The sequence below is a fragment of the Anguilla rostrata genome, chromosome 11 (assembly GCF_018555375.3).
Source record: "Anguilla rostrata isolate EN2019 chromosome 11, ASM1855537v3, whole genome shotgun sequence".
In the NCBI taxonomy this organism is placed as follows: Eukaryota; Metazoa; Chordata; class Actinopteri; order Anguilliformes; family Anguillidae; genus Anguilla; species Anguilla rostrata.
The window spans coordinates 40147543-40166388 of record NC_057943.1 but is presented as its reverse complement, the minus strand read 5'-3'; the positions used below and the strand labels follow the sequence as shown (position 1 = coordinate 40166388).

Here is an 18846-nt window from a genome sequence, read left to right as displayed (position 1 = left end):
TGGTGAGTAGTGTAATTGAAAATTACTCCCCTCAAATAGTGCTTCATTTTTTGCTTCAACAAATGATAAGAAATAGAACTTTTAAACAACATCTCTTCAATGATTTCCATTTCAGCTGATCATCCTCAGGCTGTCATAGTCACAGATCCCCCAGCCTCAGTGATGTTCACAGGAGAAACTGTTAGCTTATCTTGTGACATTATGAAAGGGTCTGGCTGGAGATATTCATGGAGCAGAAACACCCAGGGAAGAGTAGAGAGCCTCTATGCCCGCAGTACTGAAAGCCAACAAAAGCACATCCTGCACTCTGTAAGAGAGTCAGACAGTGGAGAGTACCTGTGTCAGGGTGAACGAGGACCAAACCCTGTACTCCAATCTTTCACAGGAACGATTGTGTGTCTGGTGAGTTTTGGAGGTTTTCTTCAGTCCTTACCTGTATGATCTTCTATGTGATGAAGACTGTTAATGTTCATGAATGTTAAGCAATGACACTGAACACATGCTTTACCTTTATCAGGTGAAAAGCCAAGGCCTGTTATTACCCAGAATCCCCCCAGTGGAGAGATGTACACAGGAGAGAGAGTCACCCTGAGCTGTGGGTTTGGGGGAGATCCTGCTGGCTGGGAGTATCTCTGGTACAAAGACATACTGAGACACACTGTGCCCAACACTGACAGCAGCAGGACTGATCGGTCTAGTTTCACCATCAGCTCTGCTGCTCTGGCCCACAGTGGAGAGTACCGCTGCAGAGCTGCAAGAGGAAGAAAACCTTTTTACTCAGACTACAGTGATCCTCTGACTTTAGAAATATCTGGTGAGAATTATTATAATAGTTTATTACACTAGTAGAATATGGCTTTTATTTATTTATTAATAATTTACTAAAATTATGAGGAGCGTTTCATGATACGTTCAGTTTATAACTAAAAATTTTATTGATTTACAGTATTACCTCAAACACATCTGACCGTGCAGTCTGGATGGACAGAGGTCTTCCCCACTGAAACAGTGACTCTGAGGTGTGTAATTCAGGGCAGCTCTACAGGGTGGATGTATAAATGGTACAGAGATGGACAGGAGCTTCCTGTAGACAAGGCTAACTCCAGCAGTGTATTGGAGACACACACAATCCTCTCTGCTGATCAGTCACATGCTGGACTGTACACCTCAGAGGAGAACTTACAAGGACAGCATCTGTATACTCTCTGATTAGCAGCTCTGCTAATTTGAGTGTTCAAGGTAAATATGTCTTATTTTCTTTCAGCAATTTGCACGTGTTTACAATGAGAACAGTTCAGTACACAGTCAGCAGACCTGTTAATCTGAATCTGATACGTAATTGTGAAAAGTTTTATGTAGACAGTACAACATTCATATCGTGTTTATTTTTATTGATACAGTATATAAAATAACTGTTTGTACCTGAGAGGGGGATAAGAAGAGGAATACTCTACTTCAGTACTGTCTCTGCCTGTCACAATGTTACTTCTTATTTACTTTGTGGATATCTAAAGCTGAATAAAAAAGTCTGCACTCCACACTAGTAGACTGGACTTCAGAACTCACTCGTTGTGACTTGAAAGAATTGAGGAAATATTGGGTAGCATTGCTTTGGAATACATCTTATTTAATTTCGGTGAGGCAAGGTATATTGTTTGTAGTACTGTAACTTGGCGTCATTTTGATATCAATACTTTTAATGGCAGGCCTGGATTTTGGCAGTCTGAATGAATTAGTTATAGACGGTGTATGTCTTGTATGTGTGAATAACTTGGCATTTTTGTATGTTGAAAACGTGTTTTTTATGAGATATCATTTCTTTTTGCAAAGCGTTTTATTATGAGAGTGAGAAATGCGAAGTGACCCTGTAAGAAATGGTTGTGGATTATGGCTATCCTTGTGTGAATTTGTAGTCTGATGAGCGTGTACCGTTTAGCAGTTTCGGTTTGCTATATATGTAAAACAGCGGCTGTAACAAAGGGTGCGGTGGCATAAGTGTAAACGCATCAGAAACGCAAATGAAATATGGCCAGTGTATGTAGCCCACTTACGGATTTGACGGCCATCCAACGACCCTTGATTGACGACAGAATCAGCAAGCCCGTAGAATTAGAGCTCCCTAGGTCGCAACTTGTGTACCCTTCTGTCCATTGTCTGTTATTTCGTGGAGATGCACTTTTAGTGTTTGTAAGGTTTATAAGGCATTTTGATAGGCTTATCTGCAGGTAGGCATCCTCTTCGCTGTTCTGCTAAGCTAGAACCGGAAAACTTGATAGTGGAGAATAGGAGCCGACGCATATGTCCCAGCAGGCTTTGCATATGAGAAAATAACAACAGTGTGAGAGAAATGAGGGGAAATGATGAAATTGCGTAGTTGAAACAATATGATTTTAGCAGAATGGGCATGTAGGTGAAGGTTGACATGATCACAGACTATAGTGCGATGTAAATGAAGTGACCATGAGCGAGTTTAGTTTCCTTATATAACAGTCTGTATAAAGTATTAGTTGTTAAAGTAATAATAATAATAATAATAATGAATTACATTTATATAGCACTTTTCCAAATGCTCAAAGTGCTTAATGCTCAAAGTGCTTAGAGGGTAGAGGGTTAAGTAACATGTGAAATCTATTGCACTGATGTGCTTTTCTCATGTTCAGTAGTATTAGTTATAATTAAAAGTGAGTCATGATTTTAAATGTAATGTTTTAATGGGGAGTTGCAAAACGTACATACGTAGTAATTGTTTGTATGTGGCTAGATAGAGAACAGGGCGAGGTAACATGAATGTAGAAACGTGGCGTTTGCTGATAAGAAGGTTTTGTACGGTAGCCAAGTGAAGAAATATAGTTAGTAGAAATGGCACAGTGGTGAACTGGTGTAACTTTTTAATAAAAGGAATACATTTGCCGTCATGAAATGCCGTATATGGGAGTCTGTGAGTGAGTTTTGGTAAAGAAAATATAAAAGCGTAAGAAAACGAGGCAGGATTCAATCCTTCAACCGGAGGTTTACCAGTCTGTGACTTTGTTAGTGCAGCACCATGACATAGCTATGCAATGCGTGAAATATCATTAGCAAACCTGTCCATGGTTTTAAAGAAGAACACAGGCCAGTAAGCACAGAAGAGCTCCCGTTGAATCCATATGGTTTTGCAATATTGTAGCCGGTTAATAATTGAACGTGCAGACGGTACATCATAATGCAGTGTATACATTACATTACATTACATTACAGGCATTTGGCAGACTCTCTTATCCAGAGCGACGTACAACAAAGTGTATAACCATAACCAGGAACAAGTATGACGTAACCCCTAGAGAGCAGTACCGGTCCAAGCGCAGGGAACAACCGCATAGTTCAACTTGGACCCTGAAGGTTAAACTGATTAACACTAAACAACGAGAACGGCAACAACGCAGTCTATGGAAAAAATACAAGCAGTAGTTAAGACAGTTAATGCACCTAAGTCACCTACGAAACAGCTGCCTAGTTACAACCCTAATCTTACAGTCATTTATAGGGGGGTAGGGAGGGATGGGGAGAGGTGCAGCCTGAAGAGGTGGGTCTTCAGTCGTCTTTTGAAATGGGTCAGTGTCTCAGCTGTTCTGACCTCCACAGGGAGGTCATTCCACCATCGTGGGGCCAGAACAGACAGGAGACGTGTTCTGGAAGTGCAGGTGCGAAGAGGGGGAGGTGCTAGGCATCCTGAGGTAGCAGAACGAAGGGATCTGGCTGGCATGTAGGGTTTGAATATCTTGTGAAGGTATGCTGGGGCTGATCCCTTGACTGCCTGGTATGCTAGGACCAATGTTTTAAATTTGATGCGAGCTATAACAGGCAGCCAGTGGAGGGTAGTGAGCAGGGGAGTGACGTGGGAGTGTCTGGGGAGGTTGAAGACCAGACGAGCCGCAGCATTCTGAATGAGTTGCAGGGGTCTGGTGGCAGATGCCCGTAGTCCAGCCAGAAGAGAGTTGCAGTAGTCCAGGCGGGATAGAACCATTGCTTGGACCAGGAGCTGGGTTGAGTAGGTGGTGAAAAAGGGGCGGATTCTGCGGATGTTATACAGGAAAAATCTGCATGCCCGGCTTACTGCTGCGATGTTCTTGGAGAGGGACAGCCTGTTGTCCATCACCACTCCGAGATTCTTGGCATAGGGTGATGATGTCATACATTCGGTGAACGGCGGGTAGATATGGTGCAAAAGCAATAATTGAGAAGTAGTAGACAATTATTAGTGAGGGTAAAAGCAGGTTAAAGATACATGTTCCTAGCTGGTCTTGAACCTGAGACCCTATGATCCCAAGACTGTAACCTTGCCCACTAGGCCACAAGTGCACTAGCTGTGTAGATTAGAAATGTAAAAAGGTATGAGTATTTTGCGTGTGTATGCGAGTTTTTGATTGGGTCGTGTAGGTGAAGATTTGGCTGGTGTCAGTAAAATGTCCAATGGGGAGACATGTTGTTCGGGGGATAGGCGGCAGGAAAAATAAGAATGAGAAGAAGAAAAAGAAGAAAGAGAAGAAGAAGAAGAAGAGGAAGAAGAAGAAGAAGAAGAAGAAGGAGAAAACGCAAAATCCCCTTAGTTTGGGGCTTTATTGTGTGGACATGTGAAGTTGTTTGTGAAATATGTCTGTTGAAATGGGGTCAGAATGTACAGAATTTAATGTTTTTAAGGGCTGAGTGTCTGTGGCTGTTCTGGTTATTTCTGTGGGGAACCCTGACAAGTGCCAAACTCTCGGTGCTGTATAGGTATGGGGCATGCCCCCGCCAAGGCATAACTTGGCGGGATGGCATACCTGCCATCCCAATAATATGATATTTGTTCCTTATGGAAGGTGGGGATACACCTCAGGTGCATTACTTACCTTAGTTGTATAGTAAGTTTGCATTAGGTTGCTTGTTGGATTATTGCTACATTTGAACATAACATCATAACATAACTTGAACATAAGAAAGTAGAGATAAGTAGCCAAATAGTGTAAAATAACATGATGCCATGGGTTGGTTTTCTTCCTGTCCTCGCCAAAGAGTCACCAGCCGCCACTAATGTATTCTTTCATTTATTGGCTGGACTGCAACAGCGGGGCCAGCCCTACAAACGCAAATGTCTGTGACTGAGTGAGTGACGGTGTGAGTGACGAAGTTACACCATTGGTCGGCCGGATCACGTGTGTTAGGTCTGCATGTATATGGAAGCACTGCATAACCTATCATATCATGATCACTAAGATTCAAGGCATAATATATAAAATCATAATAATGTCACTTTAGTCAGTCTTAACCATACATGTATTCTTTCATTTATTTCACCACATCTACATATTCACATGAAATGTAGATTTATTTATTTAACCAGGAAAAACCCCATTGAGATCGAAATCTCTTATGCAAGGGGGACCTGACATAAAACACAAAGTTATGAAGCTACACAAGACATTAGACAAACAACAAATGAGTTACAAACATCAAATGGAGAAAGAGACAGCAGTGCAACAGTAAACAAAAAGATTACTTACAAAATGGAAAGCACAGAAATGTGTCATGAGGCTTCATTCTTGCTTTAGACATCAGATAAGTGCATTGCCTATGCTGTGGTCATCGCAGCTGCCTCTATTATTAGGTCGGACGAAAAGTAGGACGCTTGTGATGGAGAATTTTGAAAAAAACGAACAAAATAAAAAACCATATCCTCTATCACTCTGCACACGTTTTCCGCTTGGTTTCTGCGACAATGCCCGACCACACGGCCTTTAATCATTTCACCGCTGCCGTTTTTGAGATCTGCTGCTGGTGTATCTCACTGATAGTGTCACCATAAAAATAAATTAACACGTTACCTGAGCAACCACTTCGGAAATAGAGCTGTGAGAACGGTCCCTAACTGAGTTTGCGGTCTGTAAAAACAGTGCGAAGTGCTAACAGTGTTTAACATCACTTTTGTGTCAATTTTTGTCGAACACTCTATAGTCACCTTGAACTACATATAAAAATATATGACATTACACTGTTTGATTGTTTCTCTCTCTCACACACACACACACACACAAGCACATGCGTGCACACACACACACAAACACAAGCTGCACAAGAAGCTTCTTCTTCCAGCTCATACCAGTGCAAGCCCAGCTCATGCACTGCGATGTGAAAAGAAGCAGTGAATTGGCATACGTATCCTTGAGGAGAGGACATGTTTGAATGCGTGGCTCGGAATGACTATTAAGAGCAGAGCAATCAAGATGGCTCCTGAAAATAATTGGGACAGGAGAGTAGTACAATGCGTAATAAGCTGGTTTTGTAACCTAAAGGTCCCCGGTTCAATTCCCCGGTAGGACACTGTTACGTCCCAAAAGCCAACCGAAGTTCCAATAACCAGGGACAACAACATAACAAACTAAACAAGGATTCAAAATCTATATACAAAAATAGAAGATTTATTACAAATAATGAGACAACAAAACAGAACACATTGCCATATGTAGGCTGAACAGGATGGTTCAGGCAGAAAACAGACCAGAGCTAGGCTACTCTAATCTAAATGGAACCACAGTTGACTTTCTGGCCTAACCATCTATAAATGTCTTAAACAAGAAAACTGCGCGACCACCTGTGACCTATAACAGAAAAGTACCAACACAGAAAACTAAACAGTAGTGGCAAATTGTAACACACAAAAGAAAGGGAGTAAAAAGCCTGCTTTGAGGATGTGCTCATGTGTTCTATTTAAAAATAATGAAGGTAATGCAAAAATAAAATAAAACAAAGGTTAAGGGTAACGGGTAAGGAACTGGTCTTCCAACCTGAATGTCACAGGTTTGATTCTTGGGTAGGACACTGCCGTGGCACCCTTGAGCAAAGTACTTAACCTCCATTGCTTCAGTGTATATCAGCTGTATAATTGGATGTAAATGCTACCGTATACAGAAAAGCTGTGTACGTTGCTCTGGATAAGAGCATCTGCTGAATGCCTGTAATATTATATGTAGGTTTTTTTTATTATTGCCTTTGATATTTTGTCAATGTAGCATCTTTCTATTTGGAAGCACACATATCACCTTGCCTTTAGGGTACAATACGGTTTTACTGGTATCTGTTTAATATGAGTCTCTACTCTAGCTATACATACATATATATATATATATATAAGCTCCATAATGATCTATAACAAAGACATTTTTTTCTTAACTTGTCTCTGTACTCCACAATTTAACAATTCACGTGTGGTTAAAGTACAGATTCTCAGCTTTTATTGCTATTACTATGTATATTCTTTTATACATTTTGGTTTCACCATCTAAAAATGATATCCCTTCTTATAAATAATAAAGATTGGGACAAATGGCATCTAATTAGTCAGGTGTGTTCAACTGCTTCCAGAAGTACAGGTATAAGAAAACTTTCAGTATCTACAGTGAGCACCATAATTCATTGGACAGTGACACATTTTTCGTTATTTTGGTTCTGTACTCTAGCACTTTGAGTTTCAGTGGATACAATGACAATGGGGTTGAAGTGCAGACTGTCAGCTTTAATTTGAGGGTATTTTCATCCATATCGGATGAACTGTTTAGAAATGACAGCACCTTTTGTACATGGTCCCCCCATTTTAAAGTACTACAAGAATTTGTTGAATTGGCTTCACAGATGTGTTTTGTTAGGCAGGTGTATTCATTTGTGTTGTCAGTGAATGCAGAAGAGAGCTGTTGATGTCTAGTCTTGATTCTCGACTTTGCAATTGCCTTGCAATTGGAGATTGTTGTTGGGGTGTGACAACATGAGGAAGACAGCAGTGTCAATGCAAATTAAGCTGACCGTCATAAGGCTCAGAAATGAAAATCAATCAATCAGGAACATTGCAAAAACTCTGGGCATGCCCAAGTCAACAGTTTCGTTCATCATTAACAAGAAAAAAAACAACCGGTGATCTCAATTATGTCAAAAGACCCAGTAGACTGAGGAAGACCACTGTAGTGGATAGCCGGAGAATACTGTCCATGGTGAAGAAAACCCCCCTGACAACAGCCCAACAGATCAAAACACTCTCCTGGATGCAGGTGTAGATGTGTCAAAGCCTACCATACGTAGAAGACTATACCAGTTGGACTACAGAGGGTACACTACCCGATGCAAACCACCGATAAGCCTGAAGAACAGAAAGGTGAGATTACAGTTTACTAAAAAGCACCTAAAAGAGCCCCAAGACTTCTGGAACTTCTTGTTGACAGATGAGACAAAGATCAACATGTACCAGATTGATGGAAAGAGGAAAGTGTGGTGAAAAAAAGGAAATGCCCATGATCCAAAGCATACCACCTCATCCGTGAAACATGGTGGAGGGGGTGTTATGGCTTGGGCCTGTATGGCTGCCAGTGGAACGGGCTCACTTGTCTTCATCGATGATGTGCCTGCAGACAGAAGTAGAACAATGAATTCTGAAGTTTACAGAAACATTTTATCTGCTCAGATAAAACAAAAGCCTCCAAACTCATTGGACGGCACTTCATCATGCAACAAGACAATGACTCGAAACATACTGCTAGAGCAACGAAGGGGTTTTTGACAGCCAAAAAGTGGAAAATCCTTGACTGGCCGAGTCAATCACCGGATCTGAATCCAACTGAACATGCATTTTACATGCTGAAGAGGAGACTGAAGGCAAAAAGTCCCCGAAACAAACAGGAACTGAAGATGGCTGCAGTACAGGCCTGGCAGAGCATCACCAGGGAAGATACCCAGCGTCTGGTGATGTCTATGCGTCGCAGACTTCAAGCAGTCATTGCATGCAAAGGATATGCGACCAAATATTAAAAATGATTACTTTATTCTACATTATGTTAAACTGTCCAATATTTTTTGATGCCCGAAAATGGGGGGGGCTATGTACAAAAGGTTCTATAATTTCTAAACTCAAACTCAAAATGCTAGAATACAGAACCAAATTAACAAAAAATGAGTCACTGTCCAATGAATTATGGTGCTCACTCTAGTATTGATTCTAGCCTTTTGATTGCCTTTGGAGTCTGTTATTGGCTTTTGTCAACGTGAGTACCATGTAATGGTGCCAGTGAAAGTGAAGGAAGCCATTATGAGGCTTGTATATTATGTGTCACTATCTTCAGCCACAAGCAGTTGAAATGTGTTTGAAATTGAGATTTTGGAACAAGTGCATTGCCTACAAATACACTGTTCCTGACTCAAGTTTTCACATGCAACATAGGTCCTATAACCTGTGGCTTTGGATAAAAGCATATGCTTCATAAATGTAATGTAGTGTAACTTATGTTTTTTCTTTGCTGAAAGGTCGCCTCGCCACAGTAAGACAACAAAGCCATTGATGGCTGCAGAAGCAAAATTCTGAAGTGAAACTGATGTGGCTGTCACAGGGCTCTTCCAGATCCCACAGTTCCAGTACATTTCCTGTTTATTTAGTGAAAATTGATGTTTTTTTGTTGACAAATAGCATTTACTTCAATTCATGCTTCCCACTGTTTTAGCTGGTAAAATCTCTTGCACACTTGCAGTGTAGGCCCCACAGTTGCTAGTTTGAACCTTGACCTTGGTTGGTTATACACTCAGCCAACTATGAGAAGTCAACAACTTTCATACTTCAGTTATTTTAAAAACCGAGAAAAAGCTTCTCTGTTAGTTTGGATATAAGCAGCAGGGCACTGGGTAACAATAGCAGTGCTGTGAGATAACAGATAATCATGGCTGCCTCATGGGGGGGTTGACATTCCTCCTGTTAGCGGGGGGAGGTGTATCGAGCTCCCTGTTTAATAGGTTAGTGCATGCTGGTACATGCGCAGAAGTACCTAAAGCAGATCCATTCAGCGCCAAACCAAAAATAATTACATTTCATATTCATTAAAATATGTAATATAAATGTGTGAGTTATCCTGATTGAAATCTAATTAACTGCAAAATGATTAATATTGTGGTTGTGCATTTGCTCAATCTCCTATTTCCATAGAAAAGCTCAATAAAACAACCTGCAGAGATTAGGATGGCAGGTATGCCATCCCGCCAAGTTACGCCTTGGCAGGGGCATGTCCCATACCTATACAGCACCGAGAGTTTGGCACTTTTCAGTGTTCCCCACAGAAATAACCACAACAGCCACAGACACTCAGCCCTTAAAAACATTAAATTATGTACATTCTGACCCCATTTCAACAGACAGATTTCATAAACAACTTCACATGTCCACACAATAAAGCCCCAAACTAAGGGGATTTTGCATTTTCTCCTTCTTCTTCTCATTCTTCTTCTCGTTCTTATTTTTCCTGCTGCCTATACCACTAACAACATGTCTCCCCACTGGACATTTTACGACACCAGCCAAATCTTCACCTGCACGACCAAATCAAAAACTCGCATACAGGCGCAAAATACACTCTGAAACATTTCCAGTTTAAACAGCTAGTCTGCCTGTGGCCTAGTGGGAAAGATTACAGTCAACGGCGGCGCGACCATCTTGTCGATTTGGAGCCAAAACCATAGAGTTGAGCGGTTCTGTGATTTTACAATGTGATTGATAGTCCGGTGCGGAAAAGCCCATCATTCTGAACGAACGATTGCAGAACGAACTTCGGGCTAGATGACTGTCTACCATTATGTTTTAAAATATATTATCAAATGTAGTTTAATTTTCATCCGTGACTGTAGGCTACTGTGTCATGTAATAACGTTACATATCTGACAGTAATAATACAATTATGTTCAGTTATCTGTTATTTATGTTTCTCAGCAAAACGAATATGCTTAGCTAGCATATCAGCTTGCCAGTGAGCTAGGTAGGCTATCTGTGGTTAGCTCACGCATTAGAAATATGAACCACAGGGGAAGAACATCGACTACACTGATGATCAATCAATCAGACATGTGTAGGCTACTGGTGATTTGACTAGGCTAATTTTCATGTAACTGTCTGATAGACCTGCTGTTAACCGAGCAAGTTATCGTCATAGGTTTTCGCCACAGTCAGTTAATGAGCCAGTAACTGCTACTACTCCATCGCCGTTTGTGGTGTTCACTTGCTGGGTGACGCTAGCTGACCGATCGTCCGCAAGTCACTTTTTACCGAATAAAAATTAACACTGTCAGCAGTGATTAACAAATCTATCAAGTATTGTAATAACTGATAACCGAATAACTTCAGAGGAGGATTATTTTATGGTCGTCTAGTGCAGCTGTAAATAGCACACGCCATAATGAAATCACTACGAAATGGGATGCCTGCATTTCTTCTGATTTCGCACAGGTGGACCGTGGTCGGAGCCGTAATGTCAAAGCCAAGAGGCGCCACCTCCCACCCCAGTGACCATAGACTGTAGCCCCTACTGTAGCTTAGTCCTCTGCAGTAATCAGGAAGTGACGCAAACTGTACCTCATTGGTCCACAACAAATATTATAACTGCCCAAATGACACAATAAATCATGAAATCGACCCATGGACAGTCATAAGACGAACAAAATGTTTGGCCTGTCCATGTACTGCTTGCTTATACACACAGGGTCAAGTCACTTGAAAGAAATATTGGGTAGCTTTGCTTTGGAATACATCTTTTTTAATTTCGGTGAGGCAATATAGCCTATATTGTTTGTAGTACCGTAACTTGGCGTCATTTTTATATCAATACGTTTAATGACTGAATGAGTTATAGACGGCGTATGTCTTGTATGTGTGAGTAACTTGGCATTTTTGTACATTGAAAACGTGTTTTTTATGAGATTTATTATACACTCTGCACTGTTGTGTTTACCAGCACCAAGCACACACAACAGTAGATCACAGAGTATACCTGTACTAACTCAACAACGTAAACCTAACAAACACAGCATCATACAGTAAAGTAAAGGTTTTACACCCAAAGCACAATATTGTGAAGAACTGATTTAAAGACATTGCACCTATTTTAAATGAATTTCTGCATTTTTCTAAGGGGCCCGAAGAGACCATAACTACAAGCAGGTACTGCATTTGTTTCAGCTGTGTCACTGCTGTGCCTGTTGCATTTCCTCTTTGCAAAGGATGGTGGAAACTGAGGTGAACAAAAACGTCCTTGTGGTTTCTAGTGGGGCATTTACACAGTATTAGTAATCAGGATGAAGCTGGACACCATGTTCTTTCTGCTTTGTAAGTAGAAGAATTTTAATAATGCAATTTCAAGCAATACTTATCTGATAACATATATGAATTATGATTACAATGCATAATACGTATAGTATGTCAGTCATAAACAGCTGAATTGAGGATAATCTGAATAAATGTATAATTCCTGTTATGGGCAGAAGTCTTGCTGAGTATTATTGTGACTGCTAATCTGTAAATTTGACTGCACAATACTTTGAAAGTGGCATAGTTCTTCACAATTAAATGTATGAAAACATGCAACACATACTTTCAAACGTGTGACTGTCTCTTGTGTCTGAACAATCGCACTTCAATAATTGCTGAACTGGTGTGAGCTTATAAAGTTACCATACTGCATGAAAGATAGAGTGAGTGAAAATAACACACTATCAAGAACATTTAGCTACTGAAAAATTGGACAACATTATACAGCATTACAAAAAAAAAAGGATCTGAGTTTTCAATGTGAATATACACTCTCAGAAAAAGGGTTCAAAAAGGCTCTTCTGTGTATCCATGGAGGGACCCTGACTAGTTCAAGGGTTCTTTGTCAGGCAAAATGGTTCAATCTGGGAGCTTTCACATTTTTCACACCAACCATAGAGGGTTCCATAAAAACTAAAAATGGTTCCCCTATGAAGACAAGCCAAAGAACCGTTTTTACTGAGAGTGTAATAAAATAATTTTATACTAACTTTCATTCACACTGGATCAGACATTGCAATTTACTTTTCTTTCTCCCTGTTTCAGATGCCACAGCATTGGTTTTTGGTGAACACAAAGGTATAGATATTAAGTTCCTAAGATCTATATTTTGACAGGGACATAATTACCATGCATTTGATTTGTGGAACATGCACAGAATTTATAAACCATTAATAAAGATCATGACAACTTTCCAAAACCCATTCTTTCTGACAAACTCAAAGTTGTTTAGGATACATATAGGGCAACCTTACATTTCGGAAATGTAATGTAGTTCATTTAAATTTAAATTTAAAAGCTGAATGCATATTTTTCATTGATACAATGTATCAAACTGAACTTTGCATTGTAAAACTGTTTGATTCTGTTTTTTATAACTGTTTCAGCTGCACAGTCAGGTCCTGCTGTTCGTCTGACTGCTAATCCTCCATGGCCAGATGTGTTCCGAGGAGAGACAATTACTCTCAGCTGTCAGGTTATTGAATCTGAGGGATGGACATTTGTGTGGACCAGACACAGACAGGGGGCTCAAACACAACTTTTAGCCTCCAGCAGTAATAGCTCCGAGTTGGTCCTGAGTGCTGTGAGTGAGAGACAGAGCGGAATGTATCAGTGTGAAGCTGTAAAAGGAAATGAGCGAGCTTTCAGTAACCTCCATACCATAACAGTCTCTGGTGAGTAGTGTAATGGACAATTACTCCCCTCAAATAGTGGTTCTGTGTTTTTAGTTATTTGCTTCAAAAAATGACATGAAATAAAACATTAAAATAACATCTCTTCAATGTTCTCATCTCCATTTCAGCTGATCGTCCTCAGACTGTCATAGTCACAGATCCCCCAGCCGCAGTGATGTTCACAGGAGAAATGGTTAGCTTAGCTTGTGATATCAGGAAAGGGTCTGGCTGGAGATATTCATGGAGCAGAAACACCCAGGGAAGATTAGAGAGCCTGTATGTCCGCAGTACTGAAAGCCAACAAAAGCACATCCTGCACTCTGTAAGAGAGTCAGACAGTGGAGAGTACCTGTGTCAGGGTGAACGAGGACAAAACCCAGTTATCCAGTCTTTCCCAGGAACACTTGTGTTAAATGTGTCTGGTGAGTTTGGGAGGTTTTCTTCAGTCTTTACCCATATGATCTGGAATGTGATGAAGACTGTCAATGTTTATGAATGCTAAGAAATGACATTGAGCACATGCTTTACCTTTATCAGGGGGAAAGCCAAAGTCTGTTATTACCCAGAATCCCCCCAGTGGAGAGATGTACACAGGAGAGAGAGTCACCCTGAGCTGTGGGTTTGGGGGAGATCCTGCTGGCTGGGAGTATATCTGGTACAAAGACCCACTGAGACACACTGTGCCCAACACTGACAGCAGCAGGACTGATGGGTCCAGTTTCACCATCAGCTCTGCTGCTCTGGCCCACAGTGGAGAGTACCGCTGTAGAGCTGCAAGAGGGAGAACACCTTTTTACTCAGACTACAGTGATCCTCTGACTTTAGAAATATCTGGTGAGAATTATTACAATAGTTTTTTACACTAGTCGAATATGGCTTTGATTTATTTATTAATAATTTACTAAAATTATGAGGAGCGTTTCATGATACTTTCAGTTTATAATTAAAAATTGTGAATTACAGTATTACCTCAAACACATCTGACCGTGCAGTCTGGATGGACAGAGGTCTTCCCCAATGAAACAGTGACTCTGAGGTGTGTGATTCAGGGCAGCTCTACAGAGTGGATGTATAAATGGTACAGAGATGGACAGGAGCTTCCTGTAGACAAGGCTAACTCGAGCAGTGTAAATGGAGACACATACACAATCCTCTCTGCTGATCAGTCACATGCTGGACTGTACACCTGCAGAGGAGAACTTAAAAGGAGAGCATCTGTACACTCTCTGATTGGCAGCTCTGCTAATTTGAGTGTTCAAGGTAATTATGAATTATTTTCAAAACCATTGAAAGAGCAGAATGCATATTTGAAAGCAGGTGTCTTGTGAAACCTTCCATTTACAGCAATAAACTGTCTTTTAAACTTTCAGCTCTCCCACAAGCTCAGCTGACCATGCAGTCTGGATGGACAGACGTCTTCCCCAATGAAACAGTGATTCTGAGGTGTGTAATTCAGAGCAACTCTACAGAGTGGATGTATAAATGGTACAGAGATGGACGGGAGATTCCTGTAGACAAGGCTGACTCCAGCAGTGTAAATGGAGACACATACACAATCTTCTCTGCTGATCAGTCACATGCTGGACTGTACACCTGCAGAGGAGCACATACAAGGAGAGCATCTGTACACTCTCTGGTTAGCAGCTCTGCCGCATTGAGTGTACGAGGTAAATATGCTTTATTTTCTCTCAATAATTTGTATGTCATGTGTTATTTCTTTCCAGGCAAAACTGAGAAAAAAACAACTTTACAATGTTATTTGGACCAAGAAATACGCTTTTGTATAATATTATGATGTGGTGTGTCTTGTTCTGAATTACTGTGAGTTGCCAGTTTGAAGGAAGGTGTCAGAATACCATTATCCAGTCTTTCCATGGACAATTTATGTTAAATGTGTCTGATGGGTTTGTGACAATTGCTTCATTATTTAATCATATGATTAGGGACACCAGTTTGTCTCCCCTTGTTTTCTCACATTGTACTTGAGTCCTCCGCCACCTAGAGGTCACTATAGCCTCTTTGTTATGCCCCCTCAGATATCTTATTTGATAATTTAATTGCCTCTAATTAAGCGCAAATGATGTTTGACTGAAGTGTTTACATGCGACACTCAATAAATTAAAATTGATTATTTACTAAAATAGACGTTTCAGTATTTCTATATGTTGTACAGGGGCATGATAGGTATTGTTAGAAGCCACAGTAAAAATGAGAGAAGTTACAATGTTTGACTTAGAGGAAAAAGTTAAATAAAACATATATGCTCATGATCCAACTAAGGGACAAATCCTAGTCTTCAGTCAAGACCTTAAGTAGAATCTGGTGTCATAGAGTTGGGCAAAAACATAAACCTGAACCCTTACTGGCCATTTTCGGATTAGATTGGATACCCCTACTTCATATGGATGTGTTTTACTTTTTACGTAAGCGATACTCAATCCTGGTCCTGGACAGCCACAGAGTGTGCTGGTTTTCGTTTTTTGTTAAAGATCAGCAACCAATTGAGACCAAAGTAAGCAGGTAACCTGAGTTAACCTTTTAATCTACTGCTTTAACTGATCAATTTCTATGCTACTCAAGTGATGAATAACAATGTAAGCCAGCAAACCCTGTGGCTCTCCAGGTCCAGAAAGGTGGACCACTGGCTCAAAGCTATACTTTTCATAGCATTTTAAAATAAATCCATGTTCACCTTCCTGCCTGACTGTCACAATATTAGATCAACTCATACATTACCTAATTAATTAGATCAACTAAAGTTTTATAAATGGCTGAATTAGAAATTCAGTTGTCTGAACAGTTACTTGACTATGCTTTTGAGTGCCTATGGGGACCCCTGGAGGATAAGCAGTGAATTACAAGTTTAAATCCCTGCAGGTCACATGGTGGAGACATACTGGTGGCCCTACATATGGTCTTGTATGTGATGGAGAATGTATCTATTAATGCTAAATGACACTGAGCACATACCTTACCTTCATCAGGGGGAAAACCAAAACCTGTTATTACCCAGAATGCCCCCAGTAGAGCGATGTACACAGGAGAGAGAGTCACCCTGAGCTGTGGGTTTGAGGGAGATCCTGCTGGCTGGGAGTATCTCTGGTACAAAGACCCACTGAGACACACTGTGCCCAACACTGACAGCAGCAGGACTGATGGGTCCAGTTTCACCATCAGCTCTGCTGCTCTGGCCCACAGTGGAGAGTACCGCTGTAGAGCTGCAAGAGGAAGAAAACCTTTTTACTCAGACTACAGTGATCCTCTGACTTTAGAAATATCTGGTGAGAATGATTAAAATAGTAGAATATGGCTTTGATTTATGTGCTTTAATAATTTAATAAAAACATGAGTGTTTTATGATATTTTCAGTTTATAATTAAAATTGTATTGATTTACAGTATTACCTCAAACATATCTGATCGTACAGTCTGGATGGACAGAGGTCTTCCCCAATGAAACAGTGACTCTGAGGTGTGTAATTCAGGGCAGCTCTGCAGAGTGGAAGTATAAATGGTACAGAGATGGACGGGAGCTTCCTGTAGACAAGGCTAACTCGAGCAGTGTAAATGGAGACACATACACAATCCTCTCTGCTGATCAGTCACATGCTGGACTGTACACCTGCAGAGGAGAACTTACAAGGAGAGCATCTGTGCACTCTCTGATTGGCAGCTCTGCTACATTGACTGTACGAGGTAAATATGATTTATTTACTGCATGTAGCAGTAAACTGATACATTTCAACTGCAAACTCTTTGCCACTATTTACAATTTTGTGTGTGTAACACGTTGAGTTGGATGATAAGCAATGTATGATCTTGCAGCTTTGCCTCAGGCGGTAGTGACCCTGGATGAAGGATGGATGGGGGTCTTGATCACTAAAGGCACTCTAGCAATGAATTGTGAGCTTCAGGGCTTTACTTCTGCTGACTGGAACTACACGTGGTACAGAGACGGAACCCAGATCTCATTAAACCACACTGGAGAGAGGCACACAGTGGGATTCTGGGATAGCTCCTCTGATGGTGAATATAGATGCAGTGGGAACAGGACAGACAGACCGTACTACTCCCTTATCAGTGAAGGCTTCATGACAAGCAATATCAGTAAGTTCAATTTATAATTGAGACCCAAGTGAAGGGTTACATCCATTGTACCCTTGTGTAGATCCTCACTTTTTATTTTCTAATATTAGTTGACTTCTTGATTTAAGATGTAAAATATAAAGGAGAAATGTAAATGCAATGTTTTAAACTTTGTATTATTTGTGTTCATTCCCATACTGAATCTAAATGACTATACATATATTTACAATCAAGGCATACATAAAAAATGGAAAATATACACAGTGCCCTCCAAAATTAGTCATGCCCTTGCTTGATAAAGATGAACAAAGAAGACATGATCAAAATTTGGTAATTTTATCAAGACTGTAAGAGATGTATTCACATACAATCTCAATACTCAGCACCCCCTCGGCAATTCTATTATTATAAAATTGTATAATTCTACCGTTTATTGAGCACACAGTATAGCGCATTATCTGTACTGTTTATGCAGCATTTCTCAACTTCATCAGGGGTGTGTGAACAAATTTGGGTGACACTGTATGTAAATACACAAATTTGCAATATTTGCGATGTTTGCCAAATGCAGCAAAGTGCAATTATTCAAAAAGGCTTTCTCCTAACAGAAATAAATAACACAATTTTGTCATATTTGCCATGAAATTGGAATCTAGTTAAATTGTTTTCAAAACTTTTGAAAGATTATATTTTATCTCACAAAACCTTCATCTTCTACCTCCGCTGCAGGGCTGTACTTTATTGTGGCTCTTGCTGGTTCGGCAGTGATTTTCATAACCCTGGTGGTGCTGGCAGTTCAATGCTCTAAGAAATGCAGTACATCAGGTGTGTAGTAGCACTCATTGAATACATCCATACATTACACTATTATTTATACATTACACTTTAAAAGCTGTCTAATAATAATATCAGCATTGCAAGGAAATTATAAAAGCATGTGAATTCAGAAGTTTAAAATCACCCATTGAACAAACAAGTGCTCATGGAATTAAATTTAATTGTTATAGTTTCTTGACCATTATATTATTGTATTCATTTCATTCCTCTATTTATGTATTCATTGATCCAGGTGAGTAGTATGGAACACAGAGAGTGCCACAATGATAAATAAATTAATCAACAAATAAATAAATGTGGAAAATAAAAAGAAATAAAACAATCTAAAAATAAATAGTCTAAAAGTACATAAATAAATCTGTAAAATAATATAGTAATGTAAATGTATGTGCAAAAATGTGTAAAAAATGTA

General features: G+C 40.1%; 1 protein-coding gene across 1 annotated transcript; it reads left to right on the top strand.

The window, feature by feature from the left end:
* Positions 1-16132: 16132 nt before the first annotated feature.
* LOC135235233 (hemicentin-2-like) lies at positions 16133-17670 on the top strand. The gene is made up of 3 exons (XM_064300523.1): positions 16133-16793; positions 16911-17207; positions 17337-17670. Exons 1-3 carry the CDS (start codon positions 16544-16546, stop codon positions 17633-17635), a joined length of 846 nt encoding a protein of 281 aa, XP_064156593.1. The 5' UTR covers positions 16133-16543; the 3' UTR covers positions 17636-17670.
* Positions 17671-18846: the final 1176 nt, after the last annotated feature.

What these genes read in the sequence shown, in the direction of transcription:
- LOC135235233 (XM_064300523.1), top strand. Translation starts at nt 16,544, where the DNA reads ATGTACACAGGAGAGAGAGTCACCCTGAGCTGTGGGTTTGAGGGAGAT. An exon ending in TCTGACTTTAGAAATATCTG is followed by an intron (nt 16,794 to 16,910) that starts GTGAGAATGATT and finishes ATTGATTTACAG; the next exon opens with TATTACCTCAAACATATCTG. An exon ending in TGCTACATTGACTGTACGAG is followed by an intron (nt 17,208 to 17,336) that starts GTAAATATGATT and finishes ATGATCTTGCAG; the next exon opens with CTTTGCCTCAGGCGGTAGTG.